The following is a 27,971-nucleotide window of genomic DNA, read 5'->3' on the forward strand; positions in this document are numbered from 1 at the left end:
ATTTTCTTATGGAGATCTTAGCAAGATTGAATTTATAATTAATCACACTGTACTATCCCCATAATCAATACAATCTCTTAAATTGCAACATCTCAGCAACATGTAAAAAGTGGTTCTAATTGAGAAGGCCTGTGGAAGGGCTTTTGCCCTTGCTTATTGAATGGTGAAAAAACATAAAGGATATAATATCAATGAATGGACTAAACCAAAACAAAATCAACTGAACCAAAGGAAAAAAAAAGACCTATCCTACCAAGCTATGAATAACGTTAAATTAGATCAGAAGCACAATCTGGAACAATCAGTAACAAAATAAAACATGCACAACAGTGGGAAACCTGCCATTGATATATTTTGTAACACTGAATGTACAAAGGCTCAAGTTTAAATTGTGCAGCTAGTAACTAGCTCACTGTACTTCCTCTGAGCTTTAAAAATATTTTCTTAAGCAGAACTAGCCAAAGAAATCTTCAAATACATTTGTTTTGAGTACTGGTAATTCAATGCTAACACCAAAACCAGGTTAAAATAATACATTCTCATATAGATCAGGAGATTGCATATGACATAACTTTCCATGGAAAGTTATGATTGAGCAGAAACATCAGGAATTAACAATTCTGTTCTTCAGCTATTTCAGAAGTGTGAAATCTGATCAGAAAAGCTTTCCTAACAAGCTAATCTTAAAAGACACTCATCTTTCTTCTCTACTTCCTGCAAAATTTTGAGAAAAAAAGCTGCTGCCACTCCCAAGTGTGACTCCCTGGAGAAAATGTACAGACAATGCTTGCAGTTACTACGAAAAGTCCACTGTAAATTGAATGTATTACTTTAATAGTGAAAATACAGCAGCTGAACTAACAAAATCAGGTTGAGCGTTGATTTTTTTAATAACTACCTTTTATATCAGTAAATTCTATGGCAGAAATAGATTTTATTTCATGTTACCTATCTTATCTACTTTTAATACCAATGGCAATGCAGGAAGTTCATAAACGTGAATCCTCAGGAGGCTTCTACACATCACTGAGAACAGTAAAATGAATGGTTACACATCTGCAGTCTGAACTTTGAGATGAATACAAGTAAATTGCAAATGCACATTTTTCAAATGATTGCACCCATTATTTTCCACTGACTCGTGATTGTTGGCAGAAATGAATAATGCATTATAATATAGTATAGAGATTCAACAATTATAAATACAGAGAGTATATGTGAGTATATATCCATCTTCTCTGTATATATAATACTAAAGCTATAGGTTTTCATCTGTTTTTAATACTAAAAGATCAAATAATTTACAATGCAGAACTGTAAAATATATATAGAACACTGAATAAATCATGTACAAGTGCCATTCAACATTTCTATAAATCCTCCATTAAACCTAGATTTGAGACTGAACCAAAGACTTACATGGATCAAGTCATGGTCACTTGGAACACTGAGAGACATAAAATGCTGTATTATTTCATGTCAAGATTATTTGCAGCTCACTTCATTATTTCTAAGAATATCAGTGACTGAAATACAGTGCATTACACAATAAAACCAATGCTTATTCCCTCTAATTCAGGAGGTAATTGCTAAATGATGATTACAAGATCAGCTGACCAGACTCCTGAGATATTTTTCACAACCAGTACACTGTTAATGAAACCAAAGAAAATAGAGCCTTGTGTAACTATTCAGTAACATTGTTAGAGGAAAGAACTAACTATTTAAATGCCTTGCTTTGAATTTCTACATTACCTATCAGGCCTTATATACCATAAGCCATTTGTCAAGACAAAAAACACAACTCATCTTGTACAGAAAATGCACAGAAAAAAGAAAATTTGACCACTATATCCTAAAGGGAGGCTAAAAGTGTTAAGCCCATGTGTCATCTAAACAGCACTCCAAAGTAACATAAAACTTTACCAACATAAAGAAAGACCACAGGAGAGTGTGTAAGTGTACACACTGCTCTTGTACTTACTTAAGCAAGACTTAGAGATGCGCTTTTTCAGGAGCATTAAGCAGAACATGTAGGAAACTAATGATTGCACATGATTCCTAATCAACTTGAGAAGAAAAATAAAGATACAAAGAGAAAAGAGATATATAAAAATATGCATGATAGTTTGATGTAACAACAGTTTACTCCAGGTATAATTTGAAAAGTACTGTGCCATAAAAGCATTCGCAACTTCTCGTCTTTTGGCAAAGGTAATGAATATTGAACATCTGCAGGGCTGTTGTGAGTTCATGAACTACGGAAATAAAAAAAAAAAAAAAAAAGCCTTCTTTTGGTAGCCTAGTTCTTATGTAAAAATCCAAAAATAATACACTCTAGTAACAGCATCCACAAGGAACCAGATACTTGGCCCCAAAGTAAGACAGAGCAGCACAGGGCTTATGGTAACTACTACTGTTAATGTAGGCTCCAATGCTTATGTTAGGATGAAATCAAGCATAGCAAGCTCAGCCTTTCCAAACCATGTGCTGGTTTGGGGGCAGAGGAGGAATTCTATGTCAATGTCTTTAATAAAGCAGATGTGACTCACTGTACTCTCATTTAAAATCATAAACTGAGGTTTTTCTTTTTCCTGCTGAACCAATGGCAGCAGCACTGGGGGTAACACCACTGGGGCAGTGATCCTTCATAATTTTCAGCTCTCAATACGGTAATTTAAATGAAATCATATTATTTGATACAGCAGTTTTGTGACTGAAATCCTGGCTTTGGTTTCTCTCCTTAAAGTCTTGCAACACTTAACCTTACTTCTGCAGTGGCAGTGATCATAGAACAATAGGGAATTAATTTAATCAGTATATCATCCCAATAAATCTTCCTAAAGTACTTTTTTTATTCATTGAAGAACATGTTTCATTTGTATGTGTTGTTTCAATAAACCAAGTAATCTAAAATATCTTTGCTTAACATATATCTAATGCTGAAAGTATCTGTTAGGTCATATTGGGGTTTGAGTGGCCTTTTTAAGTATTATTTTTAGAATGAGAAAAAGGCAAACACTTCTCTGTATCTTTCCTTTTCTCATTTAAATTACCTAACCCAAATTCAATAATTGTCTAGTAGAATTTCAACACCTTGGAGTCCCATAGTGGTCTGTTCAATTATTTCTAGAAATACCCTGGCAAAAGACTAATGCCAAACAGTACTCTCAAGTTTGCAATATCCAAATGCTGTATTTGAAGACAGAAATTTAGAACTTGCCTCATTTACATTTCTCTGCCAAAATATATATCCTGCATTCAGTCCCATGATGATTTCTTGCTTCATGTGAGCTTTAATTGTAGATTCAAGGGAAAACTTCTATATAAGTAACATTTCCTGTAAGGGTCACAATATATCAAGTGTATTTACCATCTGTGTGAAGTCTATCTATGCACCATCTTGCTCTCTGGTCCAACGCCTGTTTTCTCTGCAACAAGGACCAAACCACTTTCCTATTCTGTCTTCCAAATGCACCCTTTTTTATTCTCTCTCTTTTAACGAATGGGTGATCAATTTCACTGTCCCATCCTTTGTGCACTGAAATTCACTAGTATAGCCTGGATCTGAGGCACCAGTGTGTGACCAGCAATACACTTCAGTTTGGTATGTGAGTCAGCCTTATACAGGGTGCATCACAGGTGCATGTATCTGTGCATATGGTGGCCATGGGCCAAACAAAGAGAAACCTTGAACTCAAAAATTCAATCATAAGAACTCACTCTCTTTGTCACTCAGACCGACCCACTTTCGAGACTACTTGATGAATCACATTAATTTGATAAATACTGTATGAATATACTACAGGTATTTATTTTCCAAGTAAACAAATAGTTAAAAAAACTTTTAGCCATTCTACTTCAAACATTAACTTTCCTCAAAATCAGCAATGACCACTAACATCTAGGAAAATATCTTCATTTTGATAAAATTACATGAAGACAGGAGAGAAATTGCACTATTTTTCATACTTTATTCCCTAGACAGAGCCTATGAAGTTTTTCACAAAAATTCTTAAAAGTTAGCAGTGTAAACTACTTTAAATTTAAGCACTGTCAAACAAGAACCTTTTGTTTCAGCTAAAGTTTGGTGGAAACTGGAAAATTCAGTGAAAAACAGCTAAATTATTCTTCAGAGATCAGAATGCTGTCCTTCAGAAACTGTCGTTATTTTTTTCATTTGAGTAATGAGAAATAGACTGCAACCGTACTTCTGCAGCTATACAATGCTATTATACAGAGAGCATTGCTATCCAATATTATTCGTTTAAAATACTATGGACAGCAGATATGACCAACACCAGTGCTCAGTTGTACATTTATTAATGCTCCAACAGCAGTGTGGGATGAGGTGGCAGAAGTGCCAACTTCAGCAGTAGTAATATTATTTTAAGCTGTAATTTTGTAGTTTCTTCTTTCAAGATTCCTAAAACACTTTATGAAGGAAAAAAAAAATTATATTTTTGAAACTATGTTAAGGAAATGAACCTCACTACATCAAAAACTACTATGTTACAAAATCTATGCATTGGCACATTCCTTTACTTGTGCTGATTTTGATACAGAGACTACTTGAAGGATCACACTTCTATGTTTTCCAAAAGGATACTTTTGCAAGTAGGATACCTTACACAGAGCACAGCCAAACTACTCAGAAAAATAGGTGGGTATTTTCATTTCTTGTATTCACCCATCAAGCATTTAACTAGAATACATCTTAGAATACATACAATTTTAGACTCTGTAAGCCCTACAGTGAGTGAAAGATCAGCTTTTTCAAGGATGCTCATCAATAATGTCCAAGTGTTTCACAAACATTCCTTAATTCATTCACAGTCTCCATTACAGGATGAGAAAGCATTATTATCCCTACCCAGAAATTTGAAACACAGACAAAGGGGCTTACAGGAAGCCAAAGAATAACAGCAAAAAGGCCAGGATGAGAAACATGGGAGCACATGGGATTTCCTGTGTATTTGTTCACATCTCCAGACTGTACAGATCACTGCCACAAGTGGGAGACAGCTCTCACTACAGTTCATTTCATGTATGTGTCCAACACCAAAAGGCTCAGTATAGACAACCTAAATATGAAAGCATATGGCTTTCAAGGCTACCAGCCATATAATGATTTGGGTTTCATGCTTAGCAACACCCAGGGCTGCCACCACAGAGGCAGAGGCACAGGTTATTCACTGCTGCCTTGTCTCTTCTTATCACAGTGTTTCACAGAATCATGAAACAGCTGAGGCTGGAAAGGAGCTCTGTAGTTCATCTGGTCCAAACCACTGCTCAAGCAGCTTCAGCTAGAGCCAGCTGCCCAGGACTGCATCCAGATGGCTTTCAAGTATCCCCAAGGATGGAGACTTCACAAACACTCTAAGCAACCTGTGCCAGTGCTTGACAATCCTGACAGTGAAGAAGTGTTTCCTGATATTCAGAAGGGACCTCCTGTGTATCAGTTTTTGTCTGTCACCCCTTTTTCTCTCCCTGGATGCCACTGGAAAGAGCTTGGCTCAGTTCTTCTTGCACCCTACCAGGAGGTACTTTTATATATTGCCAAGATCTCTGTCTGGGTTTTCCTTCTCCAAGCTGAACAGTCCCAGACCATTCACCTTTTCCTCACATGAAATGCTTCAATCACTTATTCATTTTTACGGCCTTTTATTGGACTCTCTCCAATCCCATGTCTCTCATACTGGGGAGTCCAGCATTGGACACAGCACTCCACCTGTTGCCTCTCTTTTCACTCTACTGAATAGAGGGGAAGGCCCAGCTCCTTTGAACAGAATACCATTCACCGCCTTTGCCCAAAGGGCACACTCACGTTCAACCTGTTCAACAAACATTGTTAAAAAAACTTTTAGCAATTTTACTTCAAATATTTACTCTCCTCAAAATTAGCACCAGGTCCTTTTCTGCCAAGCTGCTTTCCAGCTGGGTGGCCTCCAACATATATCGGTGCATGGGGTTGTTCCTCCCCTGGTGCAGGGCTTTGCACTTCAGTGCAGTAACATGAGGTTACTCTCTGTCTGCTTCCCCGGCCCTTTGAGGTCTCTCTGGCTGGCAGCATGACACTCTGGCCTCTCTGCCACTCCAGTTTTGTGTGACTTGCCAATGTGCTGAGAGTGCACTCTGCCCCACCATCCAGATCATTAATGGTGATGTTAAACAGGACTGGACCAAGATTTGACCCCTGGGATACACCGCTAGTTACTGGTCTCCAACTACATTTTGTTCCACTGCTAACAACCCTCTGCACTAGGCCATACAGACCATTTTCAAGCTACCTCACTGCCTGCTTTTCCAGTCTGTATATAAACAGTTTCTCTGTTAGGATCTTCTGGAAAACAATGTCAAAGGGCTCACTGAAGCCTGGGTAGACACATCCACTGCTCTTCCCTCATCTACCAGGCTGGACATTTCATCATAGAAATGTACTGAGTTGATCAAGCATAACTTCCTCACCACACTGACTACGGCTGATGATTTTCTTGTTTTTCATGTGCCTGGAAAAGGGTTTCCTGGATTAGCTTCTCCAGCCTCTTCTCAGGGATTGAGGTGAGGCTGACTGGCCTGTAGTTCACTGAGTCCTCCTTCCTGTGTTTCCTGAAGATGGAGATATGTTTGCTTTTCTTCAGTCTTCAGGTACTTCTCCCAGTTACCATAAGTTATTAAGGGCTATTGAAAGTGGCCTCACAATAACATCTGACAGCTCCCTCAGCACTCACAGGTGCATCCCATCAGGATCCGTGGATTTACTTATAACCAGTTGGCTTGTCATGATCCAAGGGTATATCCTCCTTGCTCCAACCTCTCCAAGGCTTGGCTTGCTAGTAAAGACTGAGGCAAAAAATGCATTCAGTACTTCCACCATATCCACGTTCTCTGTAACCAGGTCCTCCATATTTGTGTTGCCAAGTCACCTTCCATGATACTCGAAAGTCATGGCAGTCAGTTGAAGTCCCAGGTTACTGGAAAAGCGGAAACATTGTATCCACCTTTAAAATCGGTAGAAAGGAGGACCCTGGGAACTACTGACCTGTCAGCATCACCTCTGTGCCTAGGAAGACCATGGAACAGATCCTCCTAGAAGCTTTACCAAGGCACGTGAATGACACGGGGAGGTGATTCGAGATAACCAGCACAGCTTCACCCCGGGCAAGTCCTGCCCGACCAACTCAGTGGCTTCTACAATGGAGTGATTCCATCGGTGGACAAGAAAAGCACTGAGGATGTATTTTATCTGGACTTCATGGTCACCCACAACATCCTTTTCTCTGAACTGGAGAGACAGTGATAGACTCTCTGGCGAACTGGTTGGACAATCAAATCCACGGAGTGGTGGTCAATGGCTTGGTGTCCAGACAGATGCTGGTGACAAGTGGTGCCCTCAGTGGTCTGTACTGGGACCAGTGTTATTTAATATTTTTATTAATGACACACATAAAGGGATCTAGTACACCCTCAGCAAGGCTGCAGATGACAGCAAGCTGACTGGTGCTGCTGACATACCTGAAAGTCGGGATGCCATCCAGAGGGACCTGGACAGGCTCAAGTGGATCCATGGGAATCTCATGAGGTTCAAAGAGGCCAAGTACAAGGTGCTGCACCTGAGCTGGGGCAATCCCCGGTACCAGTACAAGCTGAGGGATGAAGAGATTGAGAGCAGCCCCAAGAAGAAAGGCTCGGGATTGCTGGTGGATGAGACACTGGATGTGACCCTGCAGTGTGCACCGACAGCTCAGAAAGCCAATCGCATCCTGGGCTACATCAAAAAGAGAGTGGGCAGCATGCTGAGAGAGGTGATTCTGCCTCTTTATTCTTGTGAGACCCCACCTCAGTGCTGCATCCAGCTCTGGGGTCCTCAGCACAGAAAATACGTGAACCTGAAGGATCAAATCCATAAGAGGGCTACAGAGATGATCAGAGGGATGGAGCATGTCTTGTAAAAGAACTGGGACTGTTCAGCTTGGAGAAGAGAAGGCTCCAGGGAGACCACATTGTGGCCTTCCAGTACGTGAAGGCCTACAAGAAAGCTGGAGAGGGATTTTAAAGAAGGGTTTACAGAGATAAAAAAAGGAACAAGAGCTTTAAACTAAAAGACAGCAGGTTTAGGAACTTCTTAGGAAAAAGTTCTTTACTGTGAGGGTGGTGAGGCACTGGAACAGGTTGCCTAGAGAATTGGTCCATGTCCCATCCCTGGAAGTGTTAAAGGCCAGGTTGGATGGCGCTTTGAGTAACCTCGTCTAGTGGAAGGTGTCCCTGTCCATGGCAGGGTGCTGGAACTAGATGGTACTAAGGTTCCTTCCAAGAACACACCACTTTGTGATGATTGCTTCTTTATCCTGTTAGAATCATAGAATCATAGAATCATAGAATCATAGAATAGATTGGGTTGGAAAAGACCTCCAAGATCATCAAGTCCAACCCCTGATCCAACTCTAATTACTATATCATGGCACTAAGGGCCATGTCCAATCTCTTTTTAAAAACTTCCAGGGATGGTGAATCCACCACCTCTCTGGGCAGGCCGTTCCAATGCCTGATCACCCTCTCTGTAAAGAATTTCTTCCTAACATCTAACCTAAACTTCCCCTGGCAGAGCTTGAGCCCATGTCCCCTTGTCCTGTTGTTGGTTGCCTGGGAGAAGAGACCAACCCCCACCTGGCTGTAACTTCCCTTCAGGTAGTTGAAGAGAGTGATGAGGTCACCTCTAAGCCTTCTCTTCTCTAGACTAAACAACCCCAGCTCCCTCAGCCTCTCCTCATAGGACTTGTGCTCAAGTCCCTTCACCAGCCTGGTCGCTCTTCTCTGGACCCGCTCCAGCACCTCAATGTCCTTCCTGAACTGAGGGGCCCAGAACTGGACACAGCACTCCAGGTGTGGCCTCAACAGTGCTGAGTCCAGGGGAAGGATCACTTCCCTGCTCCTGCTGGCCACACTGTTCCTGATCCAGGCCAGGATGCCATTGGCCTTCTTGGCCACCTGGGCACACTGCTGGCTCATGTTCAGCTTCCTGTCAATCCAAACTCCCAGGTCCCTTTCTGCCTGGCTGCTCTCCAGCCACTCTGTGCCCAGCCTGTAGCGCTGCAGGGGGTTGTTGTGGCCAAAGTGCAGGACCCAGCACTTGGCCTTGTTGAACTTCATCCCATTGGAGTCAGCCCATCTCTCCAGTCTATCCAGGTCCCTCTGCAGAGCCCTCCTGCCTTCTGGTAGGTTGACACTCCCTCCCAACTTGGTGTCATCAGCAAATTTGCTGATGATGGACTCAATCCCCTCATCTAGGTCATCGATAAAGATGTTAAACAGGACTGGGCCCAGCACTGTTGTCTATGTGTATTCCAGCTCATTAGCAAATGAGCTGAGGATATCTACTAAACCTCCTGAAGCACGATACTTGCCAGAAAGGTGAAGAGCAAGGACATCATGAAGTGGTTCTCACATTTTTTACTTCATAAGCACCTGACTTTGTAAGCATCACAAATCTGCTAACTGTTCATCTAATTTCCAATTATGGTTTGGTTTTGGGGTGTTTTCCCAGGAGGTTTAACCAGAAGAGGTCCTGCTTCCAGGACACAATGAACGATCTGTGTAGAGAACAATCCTGTGGGACTACATAATGCCCCCAGCACTGCACAGGATTATGGAGAGGTCTGAGGAGGACTAAGTACACCACAGGAGATACACTGAGTCTCATAGTTTGAAGATGCTGGAGTTGTTCAACACAAAGAATGAATCTTTCTCAAAACAAAAAACTGTTAGATCTCCACGCTACAAAAAGATGTTGCTATTGACAATTTGTGGTTCCCCAATATATTTCTTCCAATTTTATAGGTGAAAAGAATTGAATTATTTATTCAAGACCACGTGCTGCTAGAATCAGGCTTAGCTTGCATTCTTGCACACCAGCCAGTGAACCAACACCACTCTTTTTCCTCAGAAAGGTGTCCAGGACAGGCATAAGAAGTACTTCTTTTAAAGAACTATTTAATAAAAGATAAGAGAAAGTTTTATTTATTTCAGTTTAAGAATTTATCTAGAAACAAAATATTTTCTTGGCATACAACTAAGTTGCAGCATTCCACCAGGCTAAAAAGCTCAGCTTCATGTTACTCCTCTAAAGCATGTCTCATATCACATAACATATGCTTTGTTAGAGTCTATTTTGAATTCCCCTGAGTTTGACAGTATTCACTCTTATCTGAAATATTTTTGTGTCACGAAAAAATGTGCATAAATTAATCCTTTAATATCCTAACTTCAATTTTCAAACCATGTCTTCTCCCTTGTCTTTGTTAAATAGCATGAAAATTGCCCAGTAAAAGAACTGGATACTCAGCAGGTATTTGCAGAATACATCCTTAGATACAGGTCAGCTTTGCAGTTTTCTGCAGGGGTTTTTTTTGGTTGGTTGGTTTTTAATGAGTAAAGGAGAGTCTATTTCTGAATTAAAAAATACTAAAATCTGATGTGCAAGTAGACTCGTCATCAAACTTTACTCATACAATATGCTACCTTAATTGGAAGCACACTTCATTGACAAGCATGTGAAGTAACTTAACAATTAATCTAACAAACCAAAAAGAAAGCTTACTACATAACTTAAAAAAACAAAAAGCACAAAAATTCCACCAATAAAACAGACAAACCAACAAAAGAACCCCACAAACCAAAACAACAAGAAATTCTCAGTAGTGCAGGGATCTTCTTCAAAATGTTCAAAACCCATACACATTACTTCTCTTAAAAGTACATTCAAATCCTTTTCAACAGAGTTGGATTGTGGTTTATATATTATAGTGACCTTACTGTTACTGCTGACATTTTTCATATAATTTCACTTCTTTTTTTCCCTGTGCTCTAGGTTCAGTGCTTTGATAAAGGACATGTTAAAATGCTTACTTTCTAACATCACTTCTTCAACCTGGTCTCTCATCTGGATTTTAACTGTTACAAAGATGTGTGACCTGGATGTGAAGGTTCTTTAGGGTTGAGCTTACCAATCAAATTTGGAATAGGGACTCTAAAATTAATTTTTGAAGTGGAAAATTGCCGGAAGTCTCTCCTACACTCCACTGCCATTTCTAAAATTCCTTACAGAGTGGAACTATATAGTGAAATAGCCAATTAAACTCAGTGGAAAAGAAATTAAGGCTGTCTCAGTATAAAGAAAAAGAAACACAAGTCCAGACGCAGAGTATCCACCAACAACACCAGGGCAAAGTAGTGGGCATGCAGTTATGAATTATGTCACCATGTGTAGGAGTATCCACGATAGTGTAAATCTAGAGAGCAGAGTTAAAAATAGCAGTGGAGACAGATGAAAGCAGACTTCAGCATGGTTTAACAACCTGTCCAGAAGGCTTGCAAAGCCCTCTCTTAAGACTAGGCTGGCATGTCTTCATATGACATATGAAGCTATTACAGAGCTGTCTGCATGTCCTGCAATCACACTACTCGACTGCAGTGTAGACACATCCAAAAATAGAGCTACTGTAGATATGTTCATCTAAAAACTGCATTTGCAAAAAGCAAAGTCTGAAAGCATACTGTAAAGCATATGGGACCTGATGAGGAACACATGCTGGAGAGAGTGTCCATTTTGCTAAATTCTATTAGCTGTGCTAACTCTGTCCCTTACAGAACCTCCTTCCCTTGTACTCCTGGAGGACATTGTAATACACGTTGGTTGTTTTTTCCTGTGTGGATTCACAGAATCAGGCCAGGTTAACCTGAACCTTCAAGTTCAGCAACTCACCGAGCTTTACTGTCTGAGGCAGAGACACAGTCACACTCTACAGGCAGCTGGAGACAACCGTGTTACCTGTAAACAGCACTCACTACTGTTCATACATTACTAACAACGATTCTTAAGCCCTAACTGAAGCAGGCGTATTAGTTACAGAACCACAGAATATGCCAAGTTGGAAGGATTCACAAGGATCATCAAATCCAACTTCTGGCCCTGCACAGGACCATCTCCAAGAGTCATACCATGTGCCTAAGAGTATTGTCCAAACACTTCTTGAAACTCTGTCAAGCTTGGTGCTGTAACCACTTTCCTGGGGAGCCTGTTCCAGTGCCCAACTACCCTCTGGGTGAAGATGACGTCTTTTTAGTATCCAACTTAAACCTCCCCTAACACAGCTTCACACCACTCCATCAAGTTCTGTCACTGGTCATGACAGAGAAGAGATCACTGCCTCCATGCTTCTTCCTCTCACAAGGAAGTTGCAGACTGCCATGAGGTCTCCCCTGGTTCAAGGCCAGTGATTTCAGAAGAACATCAAGATACCAACAAAGCCTTTACTGCTGCTACCAGGAGCAGAACTTACTTGTGAGGCAGAAAGCCAGGGGCTGATAAAGTCCTTTGAATTCAGGACCTCCTCTTCTCAAACAGTGGTTCGCTGCACAGCTGCACCACAAATCCTCTACTAGCTACAAACTACTACAGACACTGCATTCTCTCAAGAATGGCTTACTACCATTTGTCCAGCAAGTGACCAAAGGGATCTATGTACGTTCTTAAACTGACTGCATAATGAATGATTCACTCTGGGGAGATTTTGTGTGCGTTTTGCTAAATGACAACCAGAAGACAAGTTAGGAAGGAATTAGTTATTCAGCACGCTTAGCTGCCTTACCAGGAGAGTATAAAGACACATAAGCTAGTGTTGACTCGGACAATTAAAGCTCTGATAGAAATTGGATCACAGCAGCAGGGATTACACATGGGTTAATTTACCACAGGAAGAAGCAAGCTAGTGAAATACAGAAAGTTCTGGGTGCAGGGATAAAAATCCTTTGCTGCTGTCTGTCTCTCTGTGGAAACCCTAAAGCATATGCAAAGTTGTGCTTCAGTTAACCGTCTGGACCTGGGCACCTCAGCACTTAATCACAGCAAAATTTCCAAGCAGTGCTGTCCTGGCAATTTCCACCAAACTGGGAGAAGCTGCTGACTCGTTTGAAAGGACATCCTCTTGACAAATTAGAGGGCTGGGCAACCACCATCCAGATGAAACTTAACAAGGGCAAGTGTCAGATTCTGCACCTGGGACAGGGCAACCCCAGATGTAGGGACAGACTGGGGAACCAGAGGCTGGAGAAGGAATGAGAGGCACTGTGGAACAGGACCTGAGGGTTCTTATCAATGGCAAGCTCACTATGAATGAGCCATGTGTCCTGGCAGTCAAAAGGATCAGCTATATCCTGGGGTGCACCAAGCACAGGGAAGAATTCCTCTACCTTAAAAATGTCAATTTAATACCTCCATGAGCACTGCTCTCAGTTCTTGTCATTGAAAGAACAATACCCTGTGTCCTGAGGTACATCAGGTGCAGCATCACCAGCCAGCCAAGGGTGGTGTTTTTCCCCACTCTGCTCTGTGCTGGTGGAGCCTCACCTTGAGTATTGTGCATTTTTGGGCACCACAATATAAGAAGGATCTAAAGCTATTAAAGGGTGTCCAAAGAAAAGCTAGGAAGTTGTTGAAGGGCCTAGAGGGGAAGCCATACAAGGAGCAGCTGAGCCTGTCAGAATTTCAACATTAATGAAAAGCAAGTAATTAATGTTGTAAGTATAACTCAATTTCCTGGTGATTCCATTCTGCAACTCAAGGTATGTTTTTGCCCATGTTCTAGTACCATGCACAAATATTGCGCTTTATCCAGTATTCAACATATGAGATTGCAAAATGATAATATCCCAGAAATTAACATAATTCGGACACATACCTTAAGACTCTTTGCATGTAAAAAGAGGGGAAATGAGTACACTCAGACTTAGCAGTGACTTACACTTAGAAGTGTGAGTCAGGGAATGTGACATAGCTTATTTACCCTATTAGCAGTCTTCTGCTTCTGTGTGCACTATTTCCCAAATATAGTTTGCTTAATTTTGTTTAGTCCTTTTTGTTTGCTTTTAAAAACATCTTGGAGATAATTTTTACAAATATTCAATAAGTGTCTTCAATGTTTAGAATCTCGATCCAATTCAAAAGCAACTTGGGCTCTTCATGAATTTACTGCTGTGACTCAACTGGAACTGACAGCATAGCATATAAAAGGCAGAATATTTACAGTTATATTTTAGTAAATGAGAACACAAGGTATGTACATGCACATATAAGCATGGTAGCAGTTATATGTTGTTAGTCTGGACAGTTAAAGTATTTCCTAATTCTTAAAAAACATAAAACAAACCAACAAAAAAAAAAACCCAACCGACCAACCAACCAACCAATCAACCAAAAAAAAAGTCAGTCAGTGTGGCCAGATCCTGCGAAAGAGCTAAACGGATGGATAAACAGCAGAGCAGCGTAGCTTTAAATCACAGTCATGTGTATGCTCCTGTTATGCCATCACAGAATCGTTGGGGTTGAAAGGGACCTTTGGAGATCATCAAATCCAATCCCTCTAATAACACAGGTTCACCCAGAGCAGATTGCACAGGCTCATGTCCACGCTGGTTTTGAATATTCCCAGGAAGGAGACTTCACAACATCTTTGGGCAGCCTGTTCCATGAAAGCTATGTAGCACAGCTTGATTTTTACTCAAAAGATGTAAACAAGTTGGCTAAAATGGCAGGGTTGAAGGGAAGTGCTAAGTTCCTGATTAGAATTACATTTTAAATGGAATGTTCCAGACTGATACAGTAACAATAAAGCAGAAGGGGAAAGGGAGGGAGGATTTATATATAAGGAGAGGTCATGTAATACACTGTATTAAGTTTAAAGATAAGTAAGACAATGCTTTTTTCTCTGCTATAAACAAAAATAATGCCAGCAGTTTGACTGCAAACAAGAACTGAGGAGAAAACAGAACTGAAAAGGAAATGCTTACAGCAAACCTTACAGACCTAATGCTGTGCTTCAATGAGGAAAAACACATTTTCAATCATCACTCAATAATTCTTTATAAAGTGAAAATCAAACATGTTCAAAATAAGCTTTTGCAAAGACCCCCTAACATACAAGAAAATATACATAATGGAGGATTGCCCTGACTGCCAAACTATGGTGGCTCAATTGTACTTCTCTTTGATAACTCTAAGATCTTCAGCCCTCTGAATCACTTTGAGCTTTATCTTAGAAGATGAAATCACAATTCCACCTTAGACAGGGAAGTGGCAAGTGATATTTCTACCACAATAATTAATTATTTTCCCCACTCACTTTAAAGCTCTCTTAGGATCCTAAATCAATAAAGTATCTGATGCATATGTTCTATTTTCTTGTTTCCAATGGTTCCAGAGTGCATATAAATCTATTGTAGAAGCACATTTGCATCTAAAGAGAAATTCTCTTGTGTTTACTCTGCACCTGCTCCATGTAAGCCTATCTTCTCTGCCTCCTTTGAGAAACAGATAGATCTGCCAGAAAAAGAGAGAGTACAGACACAACGCTATTCCAAGTTCTCTTGCCAATTATCTAAGCACTATTTCCTTTAATTTAATTTAGTTATGGCCCTATTCTGACAACAGTTGAGAATAATTATTTGCCCTTCCAAAATACAGTACTTCTCAACTTTTTCTAACATATTTTTAATCTTGACAAGGAACATATATATTTCAACTCTACAAAACCACTGAATTTTCTAAGCAACACACAGTAAAGCATTGGAAGGTGGATTCCTTACAAAGACTTTCACCTGAAAAATACAAACTTTTCTTTATTTTACTTGGCATTAATTATAATTATCATGGCTGCCTAAGGAAGGATAAGCATATTCTTCTCCTGACATTTTACTTCCAACTGTATCCTGAAAAAGATGTAGGTTTATCCTAGTAAAACTGAAATAAAAAGGGTAATTGTTCCCTTCTCTTCCCCTCCTTGCTTCTGGAGCTTCACACAGGTAATCAGAGACAGGCAAGGCTGGAAATAAAGCTGTGCTGCACATCTCATCTAGTCTGCTGAAACATTTAAAAGCCAGATGAGGGAAATAACTTGCTGCATCCCACAAAGGCTGCTGGAATTACTGGTCTTTGCGCTTGTGAGGCACGGCATCACCACTCCACGCACACGTGACACCGAATGACGTCTCAAGTACCAGCATCCCTGCACTACTGCCAACGCAAATTTTGTGCTGCTGCCCATGACAGCTGAATAACCCCCATCAGGCTGCCTCTGGCTGTGTGCTCCCCCTTTCTCGCTGGCATCTTGTTACATGTGGAGGTAGCACTACGTGTATGTCTCCAGAGCACAGAAACTATTGCGGCCACAGCAGGGCCATCCCACTTGCCCCTTCCTGTTTCTAATCAGACAAGTATCCAAGAAGGACAGAGCTGCTGTGAGTGTAGATACAACAAGAGTCTGGCACATCCTGGAAGGAGATTGTGTGAGGAATAGAGCTGTACCAGTGTGGGTGGTATCCCATTTCATCTGCATGTGGGATGAAGAGTTCTTGCACCTATGGAGTCTGCATGGGAACAGGACTGGCTCCCAGGAAGACTTGACACTTATGAAGCAGAAGGGCACTTCCTAGTTTTTCAAGTTCTGCCAATGTCTGGACAAAAAATGGTTACAAAATACGTAGTATTTGGGATCACGGTTTCTCATTCATGAAAAAAAAATTACCTATCACTTATTCACAGTACTCCATGAAGGGACACAATCTCCCAAAGTATCAATCAGTCACCTTGTTCAAGAAGTCTACTTTTTGGCAGCTCTTTATAAACTCAGAAGCTGGCCCCAAAGGACTCATGTCATACTTATTTGCCATGTTGCTGTCATTAGAGAAAAAAAACATTAAGAAGAGGAGCAGCTTCTATCTAATATGATTTACTATCTTCTATACAACTTTTACCACCTTCTATAGAACTTCCATAGAACCTGAAACACTGTCCATCTCCTTATGCCAAAATACCACTTAAAGCATTTTGAGTAGCCCACACTGAACTGCTCACTCCAGAAAAAGGAGATTTTTTTTAACAGACTCCTTGGATTTGGAGGTAACTGGGCCAGTTACCTCCGATGTAATTCTGTATTACCCACTTTTTCAACAAGCTACAAGCCACACATGCTTTCTGCAGCACACTGAATCAACGACACAGACTAGAAATCACAAAGACCTGAAAAATCACTGAACTGCCAATTTAAGACAGTGTCAGTGCCTGTGTTAAGTGGAACAGTCAGTTTGCGTAAGCTGGTCTTGACACATGAAAACATGCAGAAATCAGACATGCCACACCTTACAAAGGGAGCCTTTTCACACCAGGCATGGGCACTACACCTCTGTGCTGATGGAACACCAAAAGGAAAAGTTACAATTTTCCAACTGTAACTATAGTGATGAGGCAAATGTCTTCTTGACAACTGCAGAGGTCAAATTCTAACTGTTTTATACACAAGAAAAGTGCTTCTCACTGTGTTTGAACATCTCACTGTGTCCTGAGGGACCCCCAAAGCTTGCTCTCAAAACCAGGTTTCCAGCTTACCTGCAAAATCTTCAAACTATGGCTCCAGTATCACACTAGGCACACTTGCAGGCTTAGCAGTACAAAGAGAGAAGTGGCTTACCAAGTTCAACAGGCATGAGCTCACCCATGAACTAGCTGCAGAGGATTTTAGGCTGAAGTAGCTCATATTTATGGGTGGTAGTTAGGCAAAAGGTCATGCTTTTTATGGCTTATTGGAAGAACATGCATTACTGTAACTCCTAAATTCAGTAAGGGCAGGACACCGTAAAAGTCTGCTAGAGCATGCTGCACAAGGCTAAAATACAGGCATGTCATTCCACATAACTCCTTGCTGCAGGACCAGTGCTATTTGCACAAGACATAAAGTGATTTTGATTTTCCAATGCTATGATTGTATAACTTTCTTCAGCCATTTAAATAACGCAAAAGGGTCCAATAGTCAAGTGATTTGCTTAAGAGTAATTTTTTAAAACTTCTTTTCAGTTACCTTTTGCTGTTGGATTGCTGAGGTGTAAAACGAGGCTATGCTTCCAAGATTTTCCATGGAAGCACAGGCACTAGCAGTTTTTTGGTGGGTTTTCAACTGGGGGGACATTTTGAAAAGCAGTTGTGACTGATTAATATCTCTGTAAAAGTTGTGGCTTTAAACCAACCATTGAAAGTGCCGTCAGGTGATGACACTGACAATAAGGACGGAGACTGTTTGGGAGCTGGTTCGTATCCAGTACCATCAGACCTGATCCTCGAGCTCTTCTTCATAGAAATTGCATTTGCTCACACAAAAACGCTCACTGATACGAGCATGAAAAAGGTTTGATCTCTGGTGCTGCAAAAACACGATCTTGGGCTCACCCAAGTCTAAGCCTTGGCACAGCTTTTCTACCCGACAACTTGGCATTTATTTCCCCCCCAGTTACAAACATGCGACTCCTACTTGATTTTCTTCCAGATTTCGGCTTGCCCGGCGGGACAGGAGGGTGCTGATAGCCGGGTCCCCGCCCGGGCGCACGGCTCCGAGCAGAGCAGCAGCGGATCCTGGTCGGCTCCGAGTGTCAGCGCCTTACATCGCTCTACAAGGGCTTCGCGGCGGCACTTCGCGGGGCTGACATCACGTATGCGCTCAGCCCCAGCAAAACCCCCCGCGTTCAGCCCTGATTTCATGCGGAAAGCACTTCCCCGGGGCGGGCTGGCTGGGGCCGGGGCTCGGCCCCCGCCCGCCGCTCCCGCCCCCGGCCGCGTCCCCCGCCGCCCGGGCAGCGCCCCCGGGGACGGCAACACCCGCACCCCCCGCGGGACACCCCGCGCTCGGCTCCGCGCCCCCCTCCCGCCGGCCCGGGGAACAGCGCTGTCGGCGGCAACAAAGCCCCCCGTCCGAACGGCCCCGCTGCCCTCGCCTCACCTCAGCCCCGCGCTCCGCTCGGCCGCGGTCGCTCCACGGCAGCCGCGGGATGATGGAGACGGGGAAGGACCCAGGTGACGCCTCTCGGCTGCCGCCCCCGCCACTCCCCGCCGGTGCAGGCAGCGCTCCGCCAGAGGCCCGGCTCCCCCACCCCGCCCTCCGCCTCTGCCCTGCCACCGGCCAGTGGCCGGGAGGAGGAGGAGGAGGGAAGGAAAAGAAGAAGAAGAAGAAGAAGAAGAAGAAGGAGGGAAGGGGGGACGGCCCCGCCCGGCCCCGCTGCGTCACAATGCGGGGGGCGCTGCCACGTGACCGGGGGGCGGGGGCTGTGCGGGACCCCTGCTCTCCCGGGCGGCCCCGGCGGAGCTGCCGGGAAGCGGGAACCGGGAATGGTGCTCCCGTCCCGCCGGGAGCCCCGGGCTCCCGCCCGCCCCGCAGGTCCTGCGCGCGTGTGAAGCGATGCCCGCGGCATCCGAAATCGCTGCGCCGTCGTGACAAATCGTCCGCGCGTGGCACCACGCTGCGCTAAAAAAACCACGAAAGTGCCGAGCTCGAACATGAAAATGCCGAGTTCAGTCCGCTCACATCTGTTTGAAATAAAATTTGATGGGTTTGGGGGGGCAGTTTTGTTTTTGTTTGTTTGTTTTATTTTGATCTGCTATAAAACCTGGAAAGTCTCTCTGCTTCCCTCTGGCTCGTGAGAATGGAGGCGGTGGCACGCTTGAACACCTTTCCATCGAGCTAGTCCCACCTTCCTTGGCGAGGAACCTGCGTTTTTCTCCCACAGTGCTGAGAGTTCGCGGAGCTGCCGAGGGTGCTCCTGCATCCAGCCATGGCAGGAGCCCAGTGAGCCGGGCAGAAACCCACCGGCTGTCCCTCAGGAGCTGCAGGGACTGCACGAAGAAAGGAGGCCTCCAAGCAGGTTAGCTCGCCACACTGGCATGGATGATGATGGCAGCAGGAGAAGAGCATAAAACTGAACCTTTGGCTGGTTTTCCTCTTTGTGATTTAGTCTGTTTTGTTGAGGTTTTTTTCCCCCCTTACTTTTCAGAGGCACATTTTCCATCCTGTCTCTTAAGTGTATCCCTTTACGCGCCTTTCCACTTCCTCTGACTTTTATGCATTTTTACCTTTCAGACACAGTACATCTTATATTTCATTTTCTCTGATGAGCAAGCACTGAAAAAAGCCCGAGAGGTGCACATAGGAAAAATAAGTGAATTTATGCTAGTTTGGCATTTTGGAAAATTATTGCCTGCAGAACACATAGAGCATACTCAGCAGTACCACAAGTACCACATTAGACAGCACGTAGCATGCTCTGGATAAGTATCTCTGGAAATGGGGAAAACATTTTAGTCTCCAGCTCAGTGGGTCTCTGTTCTTCCTACAGAGATTTCTAGTTAAAGTTATAATCAAATTGTGGCTAATGGGCATAAAAAGAAATAACTTATTCTGCTTAATCCTGACACAGAGTCATCAGACAGTACCAGCCTTGAGAAGCTTGTCATCTGAACCCTGCGACTTGGAGATGAAAGGAAACACAGTCCTCCATGCTATGTTACTTGAGCTATCTGGGTGCTGCAGCGTCATGCATTTTCAAATAATTTGCAGCTTATTTAACACTCTTGCCCAGAAGTGGAAAGCTGTTATATTTCTTTCTTATTAGATTACATTTTTAAGAAGTGTAAAAAAGAAGCTTGAATATGAATTACAACACTGGATTCTAATGTATATGTGCAACACCAACTATGTGAAGCAATACTATCTTAACCACCTTAAAAATGTCTGTGGGTACTGAAGAGGGGAGAAGGTATACTTCAGACAGGTCTTCTGCTTTTATGTCATTCACTTTTATGAAAGGGCACTGCATATTTCATACTTCTACATATATGAAGTTTATGTAACCATTTGGAGTATTTTTAGTGCATTTGATTAGGTGGTTTTATACAGGAATGTTGGTCAGCTGTGTGTGATTAAATGGTTTGAAATGAATGCAGGTTAGCTCCAGAACACAATGTCATAGAGGAGCATGGCCTGCTTGACAAACAGTGTTGATGAAAAACCAAAACCAAAATAATCTTATTTTAATTTAGAGTCTATAAATACCATTCATATGCAAATACAGTTTGTAAGATAACTGTCTTTGCCAAGTGTCTTTGTATGTGTTACATATGATAGTATCTCAATTAGAACTGATAACCCTGTTTATGTATCTACTTCTGAACTTACTGCTGGAAATATTGTTTAAATAAGAAGTGCTGATTATGTTATATGACTGTAAAACTCCCCTAAATTATGATATACAACTTCAGTTCTTGCAAGAATTTCAGGATGGATTTTTACTGCCAGCTATATGGCCCCATCATTATTTTTTGTCTAAAACAAAATCACAGAATTAGCTCTCTTCTTGATGAGTGTGCAGATATGAAAGTTTGCTGAAATATTCAAAAACATCTCATTGATAATCCTATTCCCAATGGAATAAAGTGATTAAAAAATGTGTTACCCACTGCTTTTCCAAGTACATCTCTCCAGGATCATTTAGTGGCTTGTTGAACCTCAGTATTCCTACTTGATGAAACCAAGGCTGGTATTTGTGTCAGAACTGCACAGTGTATGGTTGGATGCACATGAAACACAAGACCAATCTGTGGTCTAGCAGCCCTTGGAAAAACTGAATTCTGTGGCCCACATCAAGGGCCCATGGCAGTCAGCAGCAATCACAGCATTCATCAGTGATCACATCCGTTGATTTTAATGAACACAAGAGAAAACCCTCCATTACTTTTGAAATTCCTATAATAGATGAACTTGAGACAGATTTAAAAGTGTGATTCTTGCTAATTCTGCTCACAAGACATGACCACATTTTACTTACTACACAAAGCCCATGGAGATATGTCCAGCTGGAGATTTTCTATTCCTACGCAGGAGCAACTCATATACTTGTTCCTGGAAACGTGCAGCAGTCTTGTGATGGAAAAGATAGACAGGAATAGAAAGGAGGCAGCAGAAGCCTAGAAGACATGAGTCCAGCAATATATACAGTATGTTGCCATTTTTTTCAGAGCGGCAAGGTTGGGAGTTAATGTTGTTCAGGTAACTCAAACAGTTGGTAACACTGTAGGGATTTGAAGCAATTAATATATAAAGGAAGCCTGTGAACTTCCAGATGGTGACGTAAGACTGCTGACATATCTCCACCAAGGGACATCACCAACAGTATCATATTAAGTAAAACCTAGCAATTGCAGTGTAAGTGTCTCCTGAACTAACAAAGAACAAGCTTTAGCTCGGTCAAATGATAAACCATGATAACTTGTAGTCATTCAAGGCAATCATCAGGGCACTTAGATGTTCTTTTAAAAAAAAAAAAATAAATAAAAGGATTGAAAACATTTAGCTTTGAGGATCAGTAAGAACAACAACCATTTTTAGAGCATGACATAATTTATGTACTCATTTCAAAAGAGTGAGTTTAAACCAGGATAAACCTGTTCCTATCTTCACCTTCAGATTCTGAGTGGAGAGAAACAGAACACAGATCAAGTCAATCTGGCATCTTAACTTTCAAAAAGCATTGTTCCTAATTTTTCCCACCTTCAGTTTGCTCTTCAATATATCAAATTTTTTTCTCAATTTGGAAAAACACTTTCACTCTTAAAAGCATGTATCAATATAACAAATACTGTCATGAGCATAACTCTATTAGGCTGAAAGAATGATTACAGCATTGCATAGATTGTTAGAGGTAATGACTTACTGTTTCACTTTGGTTACGACAAACGGTGCCACACACATTCTGATGAGTATAATAATAATAATAATAATAATAATAATAATAATAATAATAATAATAATAATGGCCAGTCTTTGCAAGTGAAGATCCGGGGAAGGTCTTTACACCTTCCAGCCTACGCATTGGATTTTTTAGGTGAGACACAGTGTGCGTGGAACTGAGCCCACCCTTTAATCCTAAGGTTCATCTGCCGGGGCCAAGCGAGCTTGGACGGTGGCAGCGAGTCCTCAGGACATAGATGGATTGCCTGCAGGGCTAATGAGCTCCATCTGCCCGGGGAGTGTCCCTGACCGGGAATCGAACCCGGGCCTGCAGCGTTGACAGCGCTGCGTCCTTAACCACTAGACCACCAGGGACTCCCTCTGATGAGTAAGTCAATCTTAAATTCATGGAACTGCTACATCTGAAGGAGACTAGAGTACATACCTGGTACTGCAGTAAAACAATTGTTTTTCTGCTCTGTTTTTGCATTGTTTTCAGTATTTGTAATGTTAACCAACAGTGGGCCAATCTGCCATCAATAGAAAGCAAGAGGTTGCCTTGAAAAAAATGCAGATCAAGTCCTCATCCATAAAAAGAGAAGAGGCTACAAAAATCTGAATAATTAGTTCAAAATCATCTTTCAGTATATAGCTTTGTTTCTGGGATTGGGCAGAAAGGTATTTTTTGCAATCTTAAGAGGCCATTTACTTGGCAGCATCGTGGCGGGAGAGGAAACTCAAGCCTGGGCTTTATTACATGCTTATTTATTTCATCTATTCTGCCGGATAAATCACACAGAGAATTTCACAATGTGACATCCAAGGTCCTGCTCACACATTCAGCACAGCTGTGCAGAAAGACAGAACATACCATGTATCTCTGGAAAGCTAGCACATGGCATTACTGCATCAAAAGGTCAGGGACAATTACCATAATCAGCTATTCTGACTTCTGGCATAAAGCCCCACAATTCCTGGTTGAACTAGAAGATGTTTTTCAGAAAGTGATCTAATCCTGATCACTACCCTCCTAACAACACTGATGTAATAGATCATTAGCTTCACTATTGAATTACAAGTGCTTGGTCTATCTTCTCATTCAGCTATTTGAGGATCGAAATTCTGACCCTAGCTTTAGTTTTGCCTTTGCTTGCTGTAAATAAGAAGCTGTCCATGCTTACAGATTTTCTTATCATCCATGTATTTCCAGTATATTTTCAAGTCTCCTTTCAAAAGTTTTTTGGATAGATTCTAAAGGATTTATTTGTATTCCCTGAGATTTTGACAATAATACATGCCACAACTCTGAATTTGTGAATATTTGATGTCACAGATATTCATTCTGCGAATGTTGGCAAATTATAAAGCTTTTAAGGGTGATCTTCAAAACAAATTACAGAGGGTAATAGATGGTTTGGGTTTTTTTTCCATATCTGTTATTCCTCTGCTTAATGTACAAATACTACCTTTGAATAGATGGTGCATGAATACGGCAATATAAGCAAGTTGCCACAAGGTAAGACAGGCTCTGAGGCAGTGACTTACATCCTCTGCTCCATAATTGCCCTGGTATAACTCCTTCTCCCTTCCATGCTGAAGTTAGATCACTAGCTCAGGGAATGCTCCTGTTTAAGGGGCATGTGAACTTGCACTCTTCATAGGGTGAGAGCACGCATAGAAGCAGATCCCACTAGGCAGCTGAACCCAACCGGTTTTTGCCTTATCTTAAAGCACTAGAGCGTGCTTTTGGGATTATTTGACTACTGTTTTGTACTAGGAATACACATGTAGTTGGCTGTTCAGAGTTACACTCCATTTTTCTCCCATCCTGTATATGTGACCTGCATTCTCTGATGTGATCTCATTAAACAAGAAGAACAAGAAAAAAGGTATTGTTGGGGTTTTTTTGTATGATTGGAATATATACAATGTTGTATGCTGCCAATTCCAAGATAAGATAAAAAGTCAAAAACCTTGGAGTTTAAATTCAGTCGATTTACACATATCCTTTTCAATTCATTAGGGTGAATGAGTCATTAGAGGAAATCCTGACTGGGGAACACATTACATTGGATTAAGACCAAATATTATGTTTCACTTGAGCCTCAAGCAAAATCTGTACCACCATAAACTTACTGGAAGAGCTAGAAGCAAATTCTGGTCACAGTAACCCTGTGAATTAATAAAAGACTTTACAGCTATAACCAATACACCACTACTAATTTCACTGGTTTGAAGATGCTCCAATCAATAACATTATTTTGAGAAAGTTTAAATCCATGCTTTCTGTCAGTCCCTTGGCAGAAGACTCCATTTCCTGAATTAGGTCAAAGCAAGATATTTCAAACAATCTCGAATTAATTGCTAAAATAATGATATAAAAAAAAAAAAACCTAACAAACAGTCTAGAGCCTGTAAATGAGCTGACTCTAATAAAAGCCTAAAAGTAAAGCCTTCCATTAAAAAGTTAGGACAGAAAGGCTTCAGCTTTGAGAGTTGACCACTGTATTGGGTCCAGTTACTTCTCCGCTGAAATGAAGAGGTCTGCAATAAGTGAAGGTAAATTGGGGAACACAGAGACAAGACAAGGTGTTTCTAAGCAGTTAGAGAGGTGGCTGTTTCCTGTTTTCTTGTCTTCCTGGATCTTAGACAACATATGCGTATCTGCAGTGTCACACAAACATGCACATCTATCTCCATATCTATCTATATGAAAAGAACTTGACAGAATGATGGCTAAAACTAGCCCTGAAATCATTCTTTGAAAGTAAGCTCCAGCTCTTTATCCATCTTATTTCTCTGTGCAGGGTTAGCTCAATGAATGGGAATAAACAGTGGTCTGCTTTCTTCTAATAAAAGTAAGGGTGCTAACAGTGACCACACTACAGCATTACAGACCCCTCATATCATGATGCCTTCCTAAACAACCTCTCATGACTCCTACCATGATCAATGGCACTATTTTGGGTAAACAACAGTAACAGAGTTTCAATATATAGAGACAGATGATAGCAAACAAATGTGGCATTTGCATAGAACTTGAGAATAGGCATTTTCTGGGTGAGTGTCAACAGGAGGCTACAGCCAAATTCAGTAAAGCTGTTGCTATGTCCTGGAAAGCAAGCCCGTTTGTGTGCAGCATCAGAGAAAAGGGAGTCTCATTTTGTGATCAGATGTGAAGGGTTTTAACCTCCTCAGTGGCTGACAAGATGTTTTTGAACATTAACCTTCACATTAAGAAAAACAATTCCCATTCATGTGACTCCTTGTTTAACAAATCTGTGTTTATCAGACCTTACTAAAACCACCTGTCTGCCTGAACATCCATGTGTAAAGTCAGAAATAGTACTGTGAACAAAAAAATGCACAGGAGAATTGTGCTTTCCTTTACTATAATTAACATTTAAAGTTTTTACCTGTTATTATACATTCCTAGTGGGAAAAGGAATTGTTTTGTGAATCTTCAAGTTCACTTAACCTGACTGCTTTCAGGTTAAGAAATCAGATTTCAGACTGATTTCTGTTGAATCATACAATCATAGAATGGCCTGGGTTGGAAGGGACCTTAAAGATCATCTAGTTCCTCCATGGGTATGGACACCTTCCACTATACCAGATTCAGGGCCCTATCCAGCCTGGACTTGAACACTTTCAGGGATGGGGCACCCACAGCTTCTCTGGGAACCTGTCCTAGTGCCTCACCACCCTCAGAGTAAAGAATTGCTTCCTAATATCTAATCTGAACCTAATTCTCTTTCAGTCTGAAGCCATTCACCCTTGTCTTGTCACTATATGCACTTGTAAAAAGTACCCCTCCATCTTTCTTGTAGGCTCCCTTAAGGTAAGGGAAGGATACAATTAGATCACCCTGAAGCCATCTCTTTTCAGGATGAACAAATACAGCTGTCTCAGCCTTTCCTTGTAGGAGAGGTGCTGCATCCCTTGTCCCTCCTTGGGTCTCGCTCCAGCAGGTCCATGTCCTTCCTATGCCGGGGACCCCAGAGCTGGATGCAGCACTCTGGGTAGAGTCCAACCAGAGTGAAGTAGAGGGGCAGAATCACCAGAAAGCCTGCTTTTCTTACCCTGGTACAGGTGCACTTACAAACAAGCTTATTTCAGACAGCTTTTCTTTTGGCTCTGCTATGTTGTATTTCACTGTTGTTTCCTTTCATAGTTGTAATTATCTAACTCTTTGATGTCTCTGAAGTCTAGTACACAGCTATTTGAAGCACTGTGAACTAAAAAAAAAAACTATTTATGTTCTTTTTTTTAACTATTCCGCTGTTGCTACGAAAACATACTCCTCTTTATCTGCAATAAATAATTCATAAAGGCATTCCAATTATAAAGGTGTATTAGACTGTGTAAATACCCTTGACAAGAAGATACAGACTGTGGGTAATACAGACCAAAACTAAATTAGGAAACAACATGTTTCCTCCATGAGGAAGAAGGCATATTTTCAAAGAAAAAGCTGAACTGAAATCTAAACTAACTCCCACTGAATTCAGAATACCCTCTGGACTTGGAAGACCAGTTGTCCTGACTTGGTCAATGACACAAAATAAAATTTTCTCTCTCCCAACACTCACACATGCAATTATGAACCAGCAATAACACAATTTCGTAATTATCATTTGAAGTCATCGTCTAGTTGCTCTGATACCAAATAGGGTTTCTGCCAAAGAAAACTTTGTTAGTTATTCAAATAGCATTGTATTAAGCATTCAAAAGACTTTGAAAACTTGAAACAGCAGTCATGTTGCATGGGATTCACATCTCATATTGTCAGTCCATCCTCTGTCCCATGATCATAGCTATGATTTACAAAAGTAAAACGAGAAAAAAAAAAAACAAACAAAAAAACCCCAACCACCAACTGAAAACTAATATGAGCTAAATAACAGCTGTTCTAAATTGTCATAACTTTTTTCCAATGAAAGATGAATGATGTTGATTTACACTCATGGAGATTCCAACTCTGATCTTTTTTTTTTCTTCCTTCCAATATGTCAATAAGGAGGATAATAGTAGCCAATGATAACACATCTAACGTAGTATTCCTATTTTGTTTGTCCTCCTATTATTGTGTACTACACCAGAATTATTCTTTTCTCCAGGTGTTTCTGTTTCTCCTCCTCTTTCTTTTGTGTCTTTTCCTTTGATATATTATTCTTACTTCAAATGGCAAAGAAACAGGTTCCAATTTTTTTTCTCCAGAAGAAAACAGATTTATTTGAATCTGTCTTGGTAGCATGTTCCGCACTCATGCGTCACCATGGAAGTACTAGCCTCTGCACTTAGTGACAACTCCATTGTTCTAGACATTTGTTGTTATTGTTGCGTGCCTGCATAATAAGAAAAAATGCAGAA

At 41.4% G+C, this 27,971-nt stretch overlaps 2 protein-coding genes across 5 annotated transcripts in view; both read right to left on the reverse strand.

Annotated features, from left to right (window-relative positions):
* SNCAIP (synuclein alpha interacting protein) overlaps nt 1–18,917 on the reverse strand; it is a 94,007-nt gene extending 75,090 nt beyond the window's left edge. For 2 of the 4 annotated variants that reach the window (XM_050329037.1, XM_050329034.1), the window contains exon 1: nt 18,819–18,917. The gene's annotated coding sequence lies outside the window, so the exon portion shown is untranslated. Of the gene's footprint in view, nt 1–17,190; nt 17,215–18,353; nt 18,373–18,818 lie in introns of those variants that run through there. The other 2 variants (XM_050329035.1, XM_050329036.1) reach the window with 2 other exon arrangements.
* On the reverse strand, nt 8,360–9,279 carry LOC126647118 (uncharacterized). The gene is given in 3 exon segments (XM_050329047.1): nt 8,360–8,854; nt 8,856–8,946; nt 8,949–9,279. Coding segments are annotated over 3 exon segments (696 nt in total). The 5' UTR covers nt 9,151–9,279; the 3' UTR covers nt 8,360–8,451.
* Nucleotides 18,918–27,971: the final 9,054 nt, after the last annotated feature.

Source organism: Myiozetetes cayanensis, unplaced genomic scaffold (assembly GCF_022539395.1).
Source record: "Myiozetetes cayanensis isolate MyiCay16 unplaced genomic scaffold, myiCay2020 scf4, whole genome shotgun sequence".
NCBI lineage: Eukaryota > Metazoa > Chordata > Aves > Passeriformes > Tyrannidae > Myiozetetes > Myiozetetes cayanensis.